Source organism: Dendrobium catenatum, unplaced genomic scaffold, assembly GCF_001605985.2.
Source record: "Dendrobium catenatum unplaced genomic scaffold, ASM160598v2 fragScaff_scaffold_1104, whole genome shotgun sequence".
Taxonomy (NCBI): Eukaryota; Viridiplantae; Streptophyta; class Magnoliopsida; order Asparagales; family Orchidaceae; genus Dendrobium; species Dendrobium catenatum.
In genome coordinates this window covers 100,404-114,116 of record NW_021319566.1, presented here as the reverse complement: position 1 = coordinate 114,116, position 13,713 = coordinate 100,404, and the positions used below count along the sequence as shown (strand labels likewise).

At 36.1% G+C, this 13,713-nt stretch overlaps 1 protein-coding gene across 1 annotated transcript; it reads right to left on the bottom strand.

Moving 5' to 3' along the window:
• Positions 1–5,801: 5,801 nt before the first annotated feature.
• Positions 5,802–10,656, bottom strand: LOC110098980 (probable phosphoribosylformylglycinamidine synthase, chloroplastic/mitochondrial). Its single transcript, XM_020825961.2, has 2 exons — positions 10,497–10,656; positions 5,802–10,363 (listed from the first exon to the last, which is right to left on the bottom strand). The coding sequence occupies exons 1-2, from the start codon at positions 10,542–10,544 to the stop codon at positions 6,176–6,178; spliced, it is 4,236 nt and encodes a 1,411-aa protein (XP_020681620.1). The 5' UTR covers positions 10,545–10,656; the 3' UTR covers positions 5,802–6,175.
• Between the last annotated feature and the right edge of the window lie 3,057 nt (positions 10,657–13,713).

Genomic DNA, 13,713 nt, shown 5'->3' with positions numbered 1-13,713 from the left:
CATCCCACTTAATCTTACACATTCTCTTCCAGACTTTGGAATCACCAATTTTGAAAACACACAAAGAAGGGTGCTTCCCTAAGAAATATTTGGAAAACATAAATTTAGCTCACAGGGACTAATTGGCACGGAAAGTAAACCAAAGCTTGTAAGAAAAAGCATGGGTCAAATCAGCCATAATTTTACAACCAAGACCCCCTTCATCACGCACCCCACAGCATTTGTCCCAAGAAGCTCAAATAATCTTATTGTTAACACCAACACCTTTTCAAAAAAACTTGTTAAGGATAATGTCAATTCTTTTGCAAACCAGATTAGGAGGAAGCAGGGTTTGAAAAGAGTAGACAGGATAGGAAGATAACACACTTCTAATAAGCGTCAATCTATCCCCAAAACTCAGAAAATTAAAATCCCAAGATTGCAATTTATTTTGAATGGAAGTAATTAAGTCATCAAATAAAAATGATCTTTTTCTACCTTTATATAATAGTGTGCCCAGATACTTGATAGGTAAATGCCCATGTATGAAACCAGTTTGCTCTTTAATAGCCAAGATACGATCAGCTTTCATATTATTAGGAACAAAGAAAGAGCATTTATGATTATTTAAAGCTAAACCACTAACAAAATGAAAATAGCTTAAAAATTCCATCAACTTCTTAATGTGATTACGAGAAGCATTCATAAAAATTATAAAGTCATCGGCAAAATAAAGATGAGATATAGGGAATCTACACCTAGTACGAAAAGACATATTAGGTTGATTTTCAAGCATGTTAGCAATGCATCTAGAGAGATAATCAACAGCAATAATAAACAAAGTAGGGGATATAGGGTCACCTTGTCTTAAGCCATGGGAAGATTTGAAAAAACCACGGCTCTTACCATTAATAATCATAGAGAAATAAGAACTTTCAATACAGTTTCTAATAAGATTGATAAATGAAGAATTAAAGCCAAATAATTGTAATATCTTATAAATAAATTGCCAACTAATATAGTCATAGGCTTTAGAAATATCAAACTTGAAAATAGAATTAATACCTCTAACCTTGACATCCAAATCATGACACAATTTCTAGGCCAACAAAATATTATCAGAAATGGATCGCCCTTTAACAAAGCCCATCTAAAAAGGAGAAATAATCTTTGGAAGAATAGTAGTCATATGGGACATAATAATTTTGGAAAGCAATTTATTGAAAAAAGTATACAAGCTAATAGGCCTAAAATCATTCCAATTAGTAGCATTATTCCTCTTAGAAATCAGTACAATAGAAGTAGAAGAGAAAAATTTGGGCATAGAGTTACCACTAAAAAAATCCAAAACCGCAGCAAAAAGGTCATCTTTAATAATACTCCATGCATTCTGGAAAAATTTAGCAGTAAAACCATCAGGGCCAGCCACATAATTTACATTCATACCAAAAACAATATTCTTTAATTCCTCAATAGTAGGTAACCCCACAACGAACTCATTATCCTCAACAGAAATGAGAGAGGGGATAATATCAGCATTAATGATGTTACCAGAGCTAACATCCTTATTAAGCCTGTCTTGAAAATGGTTAACCGCAGACAAGGCAATTTCCTCCTCCTCCTCAATAACAATACCATCATGAAGAATGATTTTATGAATAGAATTCAAGGCACGTTTCCTATTAACCAAGGCATGAAAGTATTTTGTATTATTATCCCCTTCCCAAAGATGCTTCGTAACAGCCTTCTGTTTCCAATAGGTTTCTTCTTGGGCTTGAAATTTAAAAAGATTAGCCTTAGCCACTCTAAGAGAAATAAAATTAGCATCAGAAGGAGAGTTTTGACAATCCAACTCAAGAGAATTAACCATGTCTTCAGCACATAAAATATTAGTAAAAATATTTTAAAAACATTGTGGTTCCACCAATTTAAAAACTACTTGAGTCTTTTCAATTTAAACCAAAGCCTCTTCATACCCATGATAGAATTATCAGGATGCAAATCAGCATTCCAATTATCCTGAACACCATTTAAAAAGGAATCATGCTAGAGCCACATATCTTGAAAACAAAAATGAGAAAAACCATTAACCTGTCTAAAATTAAGAATGAGCAGTAAAGGCGAGTGATCAGAAAGAGTACGACTCAGATGCTCAACAGCAATAGAATTAAAAGAATTTATCCATTGATCATTAAATAAAATGCGATCCAACCTTTGCCATAACCTACCTCTATTCCAAGTGAACTGGTTACAAGAAAAACCAATGTCTATCAGATTGCAATCCATAATCATATTATTAAAATCATCCATAGAATTAAGTTTGGGAGTACTACCCCCAGAATGCTCCGAAGGATTAGATATAGTATTGAAGCCACCTCCAACCAACCACGAGCTACGATACATGTTATGAAACTCAATTAATTGCTCTTAAAGAATTTTTTAATACCATAAGAGGAATTCGCATAAATGAAAGAAGCATAACACTTAACATTAGACACATCAATTTTACATTGCAAAACTTGAGTGAAATTACCAATAACCTCTATTTTAACCTGATCCTTCCAAAACACCCAAATCTTGTTAGCACAATTAGTTGTAGCATTATTAAAACCAAGAAATCTAGCAGTAGTGGATAAATTATAGACATTAACAAGAGGTTCAAGTAACACTAAAATAGAAATGTTATGAATACGACAAAGATTTTTAACCCTCAAACGAGTAGAAGCACAACCAATAGCCCTAACATTCCAAATAATGGATTTAAATATAAAAAATAAATATAACGAATAGATTGTGAACGGGTATTTCTACTCGATTGTAAAATAAGATTATTACTTTTCCTACCACGTTTACTTTGAGCTTTCATGAAGCTTAAATCATTGTCATCTCTAGCATAGCACTTAGCAGAAAATTGAAGATCCTCATTATCAGTAAAAGCATCAGAGTCAAAGTGGGAAGAAGAAGAGGACTTACAGTCAATGTCCTTTCCCTTACCCGAATGAGGAAGCTCAACTTCCTCCAGAATTTCTTCACAGTCAATCATCACATTAGATAACCCAAGTTAAGCATTTTCAGTTTCCACTAAAACCTATTCACTAGGGACCACTTTACCGATAATACTAGCACAACCATTAATAGCATGAGCTTCCTGATTGAGAACCGAGTAGCTAACTTCACCAATGGGAATAGATTTATTAGTATTGAAATCACCATTTATAATAGGTAAAGTAGAAGTAGTTCTATTTAGAGAAGAAGAAACATTTAACTCAAGGTTAACCACATTATCAACACCCCTTTTAGACGAAGGTAATGAAACAATAGGTTTCAACATATCGGAAGGAGGATTTTCCATAATGGCCAAAGCCTCAGAGGCAGTAGGTGGGTAAGATCATTACCAGAATTATCCACCATATTCAAGGGATCATCTGCCTTAACAATAATATCGTCTTTTTCTAAAGATTGCAAAGTTTCATTACCACCCTTAGGAGGAGATTGTTTGGAAACAGCTTTTTCATTTCTCAGATGGGGATGCAGCCTAAAACAATCTTTAAAACCATGTCCATGCATTTTACAATGCGAACAAAAAATCGATAAATTCTCAAACTCAACTTTTTGGAAATACCCATTAAGTTCAGAACCTAACCACACCTCACTCGGGTGTTTCTTCGAAACATCAAGTTCCACAAGAACCTTAGCTACATAAGGTCGAGTTATAGAGGTGGTGGCCTGATCTGTTTGTAAGGGTCTTCCGAAAATAGAACCAAGGCCAAAAAGAATTTGCGAGTTGAAAAAATACAATCTCAAATTAGGAAAAGAGAATCAAACTGGAGCTATGGGAGATTCTTCCCTAACATCAAAGTTAGGCGTCCACTTAAGAAGACGCATTTGACAGCCTTGTATATAGTAAGACCTCCTAGCAAAAATAAGACTGTAATTGAGATCATTCATCAACTGGATCACAATGTCGTTGATCCAGCAAACCGACATTAAAAGCTCCGGACAGTTTCAAGCTCACGAAAAACATCTGAATGACATCCAGATTCGGACGACGCAACAAAAATTTACCAACAAGGATTAGGGCAAATGGAGCAGCAAGTTGTGACACAACACTATCATCAAACAGAAGAGTCAGACATCCTTTAAAAGACGATTGCACAAAATGAAACTTAGAAGCAGAGGGGGCAGATCCCGAAACCACATCCTTAAAATAACGAGAAGATGCCGTCGGGGGGATGGATGACGACATCTCCCAAGGAAAAACCGTAAGAGAAACTCAAAACCGAACCACGAAGAAACGAAAAAACAAATCCAAAACCAAGAAGAGGAAGCAGAAATCAAACCAGGACGCCAGAAAGGCGAAGAAAGCAGAGATTCGAACGGAACCCTAAATCGCCTCGAAATCGCCTGGGAGGAGCGCCTAAAGTTTTTTGTTGATCAACAATATCTCTTCTACTTGCAGTTATACATGAATTTGCATTAATTATTATTTGTATTTTTTGTATTTAATTTTCTCACTTAAATATATCAATATATATTTTATTTTTTACTTGGTCTTTTTCTTCTTAACCTTCTAATTTATTGAAGTTAAGACATAAGACCATGATCTAATGCTCTTATTCTCTAATGAATATATTTACTCCAAAATTGATCATTTTTAATCATTTTATATTCTATAGTGCTATACTATGATTCTTTTATCTTCATTCAAAAATGCAATTTAACTTAATTATTTATTTTATTTTATTGTTATAATTATTTTGTGTCAATATTATATTTTATATTAGTATTGTAATTTTAATTTTATTTAAGTTTTCTTAATAATGTCTTTTCCATTAAAAAATATTTTCTCCTATGCAAGTAAACATTAATGATCATAACTACTTATAATGATAATCTTAATAATTTTGTTCATCATAACAATGATGCTATAACGAAAATATTTATAATATAAATTTTTATTTATATATTTTTATTCACATGCATTTAATACACGTACAATAAAACTAGTACTAAAAAGTTTCATCAATGGATCAAAATGGTTAGGGGAACATTCATAGTTGAACCGATCAATGCGATCCAATTTATAAATCATTGATAATACATATATGTATTTCTTGTAGAATTGCTGCTTATTTTAAGAAATATGATAACATTGCTCAATATATTAACAGCCAAAGATAATTACACAACTATATGCTAAGGCTTTATTTGAGATGATTTTTTATTGATTTCTAAAGTAGCATTTCAATATAAAAATATTTTGAATTAAAACTTTTTATACTAGAAAGTTTATTTAAAAAGCATTAATAAAGCTATCCCAGGTTTCTTTTTGGACAACTTTTTTACTAAAAGTAAATTTTTAGTACAAAAATTAAAAAATTTATACCAAAAAAGTAGCACTAAGAAAGCCGTCCCAAATAAAACCTAAGGCTTCATCTAGGATAGCTTTTTGCTACTATTTTTTTACTGTATTCAAAAAAGAATTGTATTAAAAAGTTGTAGAAAACAGTAAAAAACTATTCCAAACAGAACTTAAAATCAAAGAGGCGGATGCTCTAATATTCCCCTCCAACCACCCAAAAGAGAGAGAGAGAGAGAGAGAGAGGCGGATACTCTAGTAGAATTGTACTTACAGTTGCATGTAACACCCATAATCATCCAAGTAAATGAAGTCATGCAATAGTCCAGCTCCGTTACTAAATATAAAGCTTTAGAGCTTGCATGATCTCTCCGCTCAAGCATTTATTATGACAAGGCCGAACTACAAAATTTTTCCAACAAAAAGACTGAATAAATACTACCTAACAAAATATGAGAGAGAATTAAAGTTCAAGTCATCCACACAATAGATGAATGACATTTGAATTGATGCTCAAAACATCCTTATTGAAAGAGTAGAATCAGCTCAACAAAATAATTGAATCTGTCCACTAAAATTCACACACAAATTTCGCTACAGGCCATTTCACAAAATACAAGACCAGCTTCAGTGCCTCCAGGAAAAGACACCCAGCACAGCACACAGATACTGTAAACAGTTTGCATGAGCCGTCTCACACCTCGGACAAAATTCTGGAGAAAGACTACAGAAGTAACAATTCAACGAAATCAGTACGCACCAATCTTATTAGGAATTATTCAGGAAGAAACATAAACCTTTATTCCGGATGGAGTTCTATTAATAAATACTTTGCTTTCAAGAGCACCATTGACGTGCATTCTGAAACATCCTTAACCAAGGACTCGGGCCTTTCTTGTCCAAATTCCATTCCATCGGATACCATGGAAACTGCCACATCATAAAGCACCTCTCTGGGTGCGGCATCATCGCGAGGTGCCTTCCATCAGGAGAGCAGAGAGCCGCAACACCAAATGGGGATCCATTAAGATTAAAGGGATATACTTCTGTAATGCTACCATAATCATCACAGTATCTTAGAGGAGCCAGATTATCATGGAGAATTCTGTCACGGATACTTTCATCAGGAAAATATGCCCTTCCTTCACCATGAGCAGCCCAAACACCCAATGTACTTCCTTCCATTCCCTTTAACATTATAGCTGGAGAATCCTCAATCAGCACACTAGTAAACCGGCATTCGAACCGACCTGATTCATTGTGAATAAACCTTGGTTGTGAAACATCACCTCCGCCGCCCAAGGAACCACCTACATCAGCACCTGGAACCCAACCAAGAAGAGCCATTAGCTGACAGCCATTGCAGATGCCAAGGCTGAACGTGTCAGGCCTGTTGTAGAATGCCTGGAATTGCTTGAGGAGATTCTGATTGAACCTTATGGATGCTGACCAGCCCTTGGCTGAGTCAAGTACATCAGCATAACTGAAGCCACCAACAAAAGCAAGGCCTCGGAAATCATTTAGGGAAATGAGTCCCTTAAGAAGGTCAGACATCGTTATATCCCAAGGTTCAAATCCTGCAGCATGGAATGCAGCTGACATTTCCCGGTCCCCATTGCTTCCTTCTTCGCGAATGATAGCTACCTTTGGTTTTGAAGCAGATTGCATGAACTTCATATCTGTAAATTTTGGAGTGAAAGATAATCTCCATGAAGGTTTACGCCTGTTCTTGAGGCCTTCTTTCTCAAGGTTAACACAGGACGCCAGTCTCTGGAGACCCTCAAGTTGAAAGCTAGTGTCCTCCCAAATGTCCCTCAGGTAAGACATGTCTTCTTTCAGTTGCTGCGTTCCGTCAATACTCAAGTCTATGATTGGTGATGCTGTGACGTTTCCAATAACCTCCAAGGAAATGCCAGCACCATCCAGCTTTTGCTTGACCAGATTAAGATTCTGTGAGCTCACCTCAAGAACAAGACCAAGTTCTTCAGCAAATAATAAATGGAGAATATCTTTTTCTTTTGAGTTCAAACTTAACTGCACGCCACAATTACCAGCAAATGCCATTTCTAGTACGCATACAAGAATCCCACCATCACTGATGTCATGACCAGCAGAAACCAACCGCTCAGCAAGCAACTCTTGAACAGCTTCAAATGTCTTTGCAAGGTAAAGAACATCATCAAGATCAGGACTCTCATCACCAACTTGATTAAAGGCCTGCAGAAGGGCAGAGCCACCCAAGCGCCGTCTTCCTTTTGCTAGGTCAATGTGCAGCAGAACACCGTCATCTTCAAGTTTCAGGTCTGGTGTCACTGTTAATGTTATATCCGGAGAAGTTACATAAGCACTTATTACTAAATTTCCAGGTGCCTTGACAATTTCACCAGCAGCATGAGCCGCCATTGAGAGACTGTCCTTTCCACCATCTATTGCTATACCCAGTTTGATCATGGCCTCTGAGAGTGCCACAGCAGCATCATACATTGCTGCACCTTCTCCATCAAGTTTTGCTGCATACATCCAGTTACCACTAGCTTTTACATCACCAAGAGAAGTAACTTTAGCCCATACAAGATTTGTCAAGGCTTCACCAACAGCCAATCGTGCCATAGCTTTTGGATTCAAAAGACCCTTTATTGGTTGCTCACCAATAGCACAAGCTCCACCTGTCAGGCCAGTGTAGCTCTGAGCAATAACAGCAACGTCAGAAAGGGGAAGTTGCAAAGGTCCCACTGTTTGCTGCTGTGCCACAAGACCAGTAACACATCTGTCAACTTTTGTGGTGAGGAAGTGCTTTGAGCAGACTGAAGGAAGTCTGAGGACCCTCTTGAGGCATTCCATCAAGGTGATCCCTGGAGCAATATCAATAGGTTCCTGCACATAAGGGATCCGCTTTAACTCAAAGCATTTCTGAGGCATGTCACCCAGTACTTTCTCAAGCTCAAGATCCTCTACTGGAGGTGGAGGTGGAAGTCCCCTAGACTTGTACTGCTCAACAGCTGAGCTATCAATCAGCAAAATCCGGCCAGTGCCACTGATGGTCCCAATAACTGCCATGGAGACCCTTTCCCTATCACATATTGATTGTAATAGGCCTCGGCTTTCTGGTTTCACTAATAAAGCATCCTGCTCTTGGTACTCGGCACCCCAGATTTCTAGAACCGACATAGTATGATCTCCCACTACTATAGCACGAATATCAATCTCCGCTCCCTTGGGATAGATTATTTCTTTAACAACATTGCAGTTTCCACCAGCACCTTGATCATGTATGCTGATTATAGGATTTTTCTCCCCCATCTCTGCACAAGCACGAATGACACGATAGAGCTTTTGAGCCATCTCTGCATCCCCTCGCTGAACAGCATTAAAGTCAAGATCTGCATCATTCTGCCCACTAACCATGCTTGATGCAGCACCACCACCCATGCCAATCCGATACGCAGGACCACCAACCTTCACAACCAGCATGCCAACATCTGGATCTGCCTTTGATATATGAATGTGATTTATCTGCCCAATTCCTCCACTAAACATTATCGGCTTCAACCATTCACGTCGTTCTCTATTTTGTAATCTCATACCAAACGTCCTTGTGTAACCCTGAATGAGAGGTTCTCCAAACTTGTTTCCATAATCAGAAGCCCCATTGCTAGCATCAATTAGGATCTGCAATGGAGAAGCTAAGTTCTGTGGATATGAAAAAGACTGATCTTCCCAGGGAGCATATGATCCCTCCATCTGAAGGTTACCAACACAATAGCCTGCAGTGGAAGCAATAACAAAGGACCCTTTACCAGCTGCATGTGTGTCCCTTATACGACCTCCAGTACCAGTTTCTGCACCGGGGTAAGGAGCAACAGCACAAGGGAAATTATGAGTTTCTGCAGTAAACAAAACATCAAGATCATACTTCCGATAGCACAATGATGAAACAGAACCAGGCAGCATCGGATGCAGAAAATTTATAGGGAATCCCTTAATTGCACTTGAGTTATCCTTAAATCCGATTACGGAATTTCTTGGATTAGCCTTCAAGGTACTCTTTACTGTCTGCATCAATGTTGTGTTGATCGGCTTTCCATCGATAACAAGTTTCCCATTGAAAAACCAGTGTCTGCTATGTTCACTGTTTGACTGGGCAATATCAAAAAGCTCAACAGTTGTAGGATTACGCTTAATATCATCCCTGAAAAGACTTGTATAGTATTCAATATCATGTTCATCAAATGCAAGGCCCATTTTCAAATTCATCTGTTCCAATGCTTCTTTTCCTCTCTCAATAATTGGGACTAAACCAACAGGCTCAGGGACAACATCTGTCCTAAATGTAGTAAGCTTACTGGGATATATACACTCTGTCATCCTATCATGAACTATAGAAGCAAAGCTATTGATTATACTCTCTAATGATAGATGACTTCCATCCTTGATATACAACAGATACCTTCTGGACCTCTCCATTCGACTCACCTCTGTCAACGTGCATGATTGGCAAATTGATACTGCATTAGATGACCAAGCTGTTGTAAAGGACATGCGGGGTCCTACCTCAATCAGACATGTAGAAACACCATAAGTAGGCTCCTCTAGAAAACTGTTGGTGTGCAAATTCTCTGGTTCATAAGTCTCTTGTAGAAGCCATTTAAGAATCCCAAGTTTCTCCTTAGACAACTCAGCATTGAGACCGACATTAAAACACTGCTCAGTTTTTATATCAACAATATTATTAGAAACTTTCATCTGGATCTGCTTTAGGAGCTCTGCCTTTGCATTTTTTTGAATCAAAGGTTGTCGGTAAAAGTGCATTATCTCTAAGTTCTGTATCGGTTCACTACAATCTTCAGATACAGCAGTATGTAAACCATTAGAAACAACTGCCATTGCATTTACAAAATGCCTGCTCCTTAAAGTGCTTCTGTCATTAAACACAGACAAGCATCCACAATTGAGCCTATTCTGATGAGCATGGAAGATCTTCCGTTTAGAAATTCTATGAAGAAGAAGATTCCGCCTGGTCAATATCTGAAATGCACAATAAAGAGTAAGTTAAAGTTTGTCTAAAACTAAACAGAATAAAATAGGGACTATTGCAAATAAAAGAATCCCACTAATGATTATTTTCCAACAAAACTTAAGTATTTAAAGCAATGTTCACCTTTGATTGCAAGAAGTCACTTGCAACAGCATCTCCGATAGTTCCCATTATTTCACTGAAAACAACAAAAAGATTTTTTATTGCAACAAAGATGTGAAGAGATTTAATTGGTGAGATCAAACAAGGGCAAAAACAATACAAGGCAAACAGGACACGTGATGACTGTTTAGCTAATTGAAGTTTTCCCTTACAAATGCTCTAAAATAGTTCAAACTTTAAAGCATAAAATCATTTCCTTAAAAGCGTATGATTAAACAAGAGAACTAGTGAACAACAGTGTATGCCCACATGTACATATCAACCAAGTAAATGGAAAAGACATTGCATGAACTGAACATATAACCAATTTCCGCAAATCAAATTATGCAGAATACTGAGTTGGTTTTGTTATGGCTATCCAAACTAAAGCAAGAGATATTTGTATGCCCACATGTCCATATCAACCAAGTAAATGGAAAAGACATTGCATGAACTGAACATATAAGCAATTTCCGCAAATCAAATTATGCAGAATACTGAGTTGGTTTTGTTATGGCTATCCAAACTAAAGCAAGAGATATTTGTGTGTATAACATGTCATTGAGATCTTATTCACAAAATCATAACAAAAATGCTTAAGATGAACTAACAAACTTATTCATTTGTGTATGAATATAACCAATTCATTCAGAATTTAACAATTCACGGTAATGAAAGATCCTACTTTTATTGTGCTCTTAAACATTTGGATGATATTATTGTAGATATAAGTACAGGAGTAGTAGTTTTTAAGTAGGAGAATTTCAATGAAACACACATAATTGTCTAAACCAAGCAAATACTAGTACAAAATAATGAAAGAATTACCTAACCAACTTACATTTAAGAATATTGTAAGTGAAGGAACACCATGCAAACGCATGAGAGAAACCATGCATTGTGATCAATTTCAATATAAATTTAATAATGGACAACATTATCGAAGCATGAATGAAGCCTCAAGTACAAAATCAATTAATTGTGACAATCCCTTTCATTATGGAAGAGCTTAAAATTTATGTAAGTGAAGGGTTTTTCTAGACCTAAACATCATTTACTATATAAAAAATATTGGAACACTAGTCCTAATTTCATTGATATTGTCACTATGGCGTAATAGATTAATGTGAATGGGGACGAAATATATAAAAAGTTAAAAATGATGAGTTTGCTTTAAAAGGGTCTAAGTGGAGCAATTCTACTTCACTATTTCTTCTTCTTAGGACAAGGAGAGAATTTATTGTTTTCTTGAAGCTAATCCTTTTGATCATGATTTACTCCATAAAGCTTTGAACATTAATATAAAACATAATTCAAGCTACTAGCTGGGAAATCACATGGATAAAATAGAAAGTTATGTATTCTTAAGTTCACTAAAGGGAAAGATAAGGGTAAAAGAAATCATAATCTTATGAAGGAGTTAAAGATCCCCATGGTAATATGAGTAGTCAATATGAGATTCTCAATGTTGTCATGGATAAAATAGAAAGTTACGTGTTCTTAGCTCACTAAAGGGGAAAATAATCTCACATTTCTCCATGAAAAGATAAGGGAAAAAGAAATCACAATCTTATTAAGGAGTTAAAGGTCCCCATGGTAGAATGATTAGTAAAAATGAGATTCCTAATGTTATCATGTCTTATTTTTCTAAAAATCTCAATAGCAATACTCATTCCTTATGTCATGATATTGATGACATACCTATGTACAACTAACTTTCTTATTTTGATTAAGGTACTCTCACTACTACTTTTATCATGCAAGGTATTAAAGAAGCCTTATTCATCATTGGCAAAGATGAATGCCCTAATCCTAATGAGTTCAACCCTAAATTTTCTATGGACTCTTGGGATATTATTGGTGGTGATCTTGAAGCTGCTGTTCAACATTTTTTTCACACTAGTAAGCATTTCATTGGAATCTTTGGATATCATTAATCTCATGGCTGATATTTAATATATTCTTTCACACTGCTAAGCACCTTGGTAACGTGAAACATTATGCTGTTACTTTGGTCCCTAAAAGGCTGTACTCTGAAACCTAAGGGTTTTTTTCAAAAGAGCAGAACCTTTGCAAATTAGACTAATGATTGCATCAGTGAGGTTAATTTCTCAGTTGTCATCAATGGTGAGCTATTTTACTTCCTCTAATTGGGTAATACAAGGTTTCCCTCTATGTCCTTTTCTTTCACATTGGTTATGGATATTCTCTTGTATGGTTGAGCATTATTGTAACCAAGGATCTTCAATGCTATCACCCACAAAAACAAATTTACTTCCCTTCTTATTTTGGATGATTATCTTTTATTTTTTGGCCAGGTTAATTATTCAACTTTATACAGCCTTAAATTTGGAAACTCATAACCACGAGTTTTTGAATGTCAGATCGCAATGTACCTTCTTAGAGCTTACATTTCTCAGGCATTTTATTCCTTCATGGAAACTCATTCTCTCAAGTTTTAGAGTATGCCCCTTCTATCAAAAACAACATAACTAGAAGATTCTTCCTTATTGTTATTCAGATTACTGCAAATTATATTTAGGTTAAAATAAATAATATTATTTTTTTAGAGAGAGGTTCTTCAACATTTAATATTATTGAAAAAATTTCATTGCAATAAAACTTAAAAGCAACAACAACAAGCATTTATCCCACTACGTGGGGTCGGCTACATGAATCCTTTTTCTCCATTGTGTCCCATTAAAAGTCAAATTCTCATTTAAATCTAATAAAGAAAGGTCATTCCTAATATTTTCTAACCAAGTCTTTTTAGGTCTACCCCTACCTTTCTTAACACAAGTCAAATCTAATACCTCTACTCTCCTAACCGGGTCATCGGAAGGCCGCCTCTTTATGTGACCAAACCATCTAAGGCGACTCTCTCTAATCTTATCTTCTACTGGAGCTATTCCAACCTTTTCACGTATATGCTCATTTCGTATCTTATCTCTAAGGGTAAAGCCACTCATCCACCTGAGCATCCTCATCTCTGCCACACTAAACTTAGTATTATGCATCTCTTTTAATGACCAACATTCGGCACCATAAAGCATTGCAGGCCTCACTACCATCTTATAGAATTTTCCCTTAAGTTTGAGGGGTACATTACTATCACATAACAAGCCCGATGCATTCCTCCACTTCAACCATCCAACTTGAATTATGCTGATAATATCCCCATCTATTTCACCATCACTAT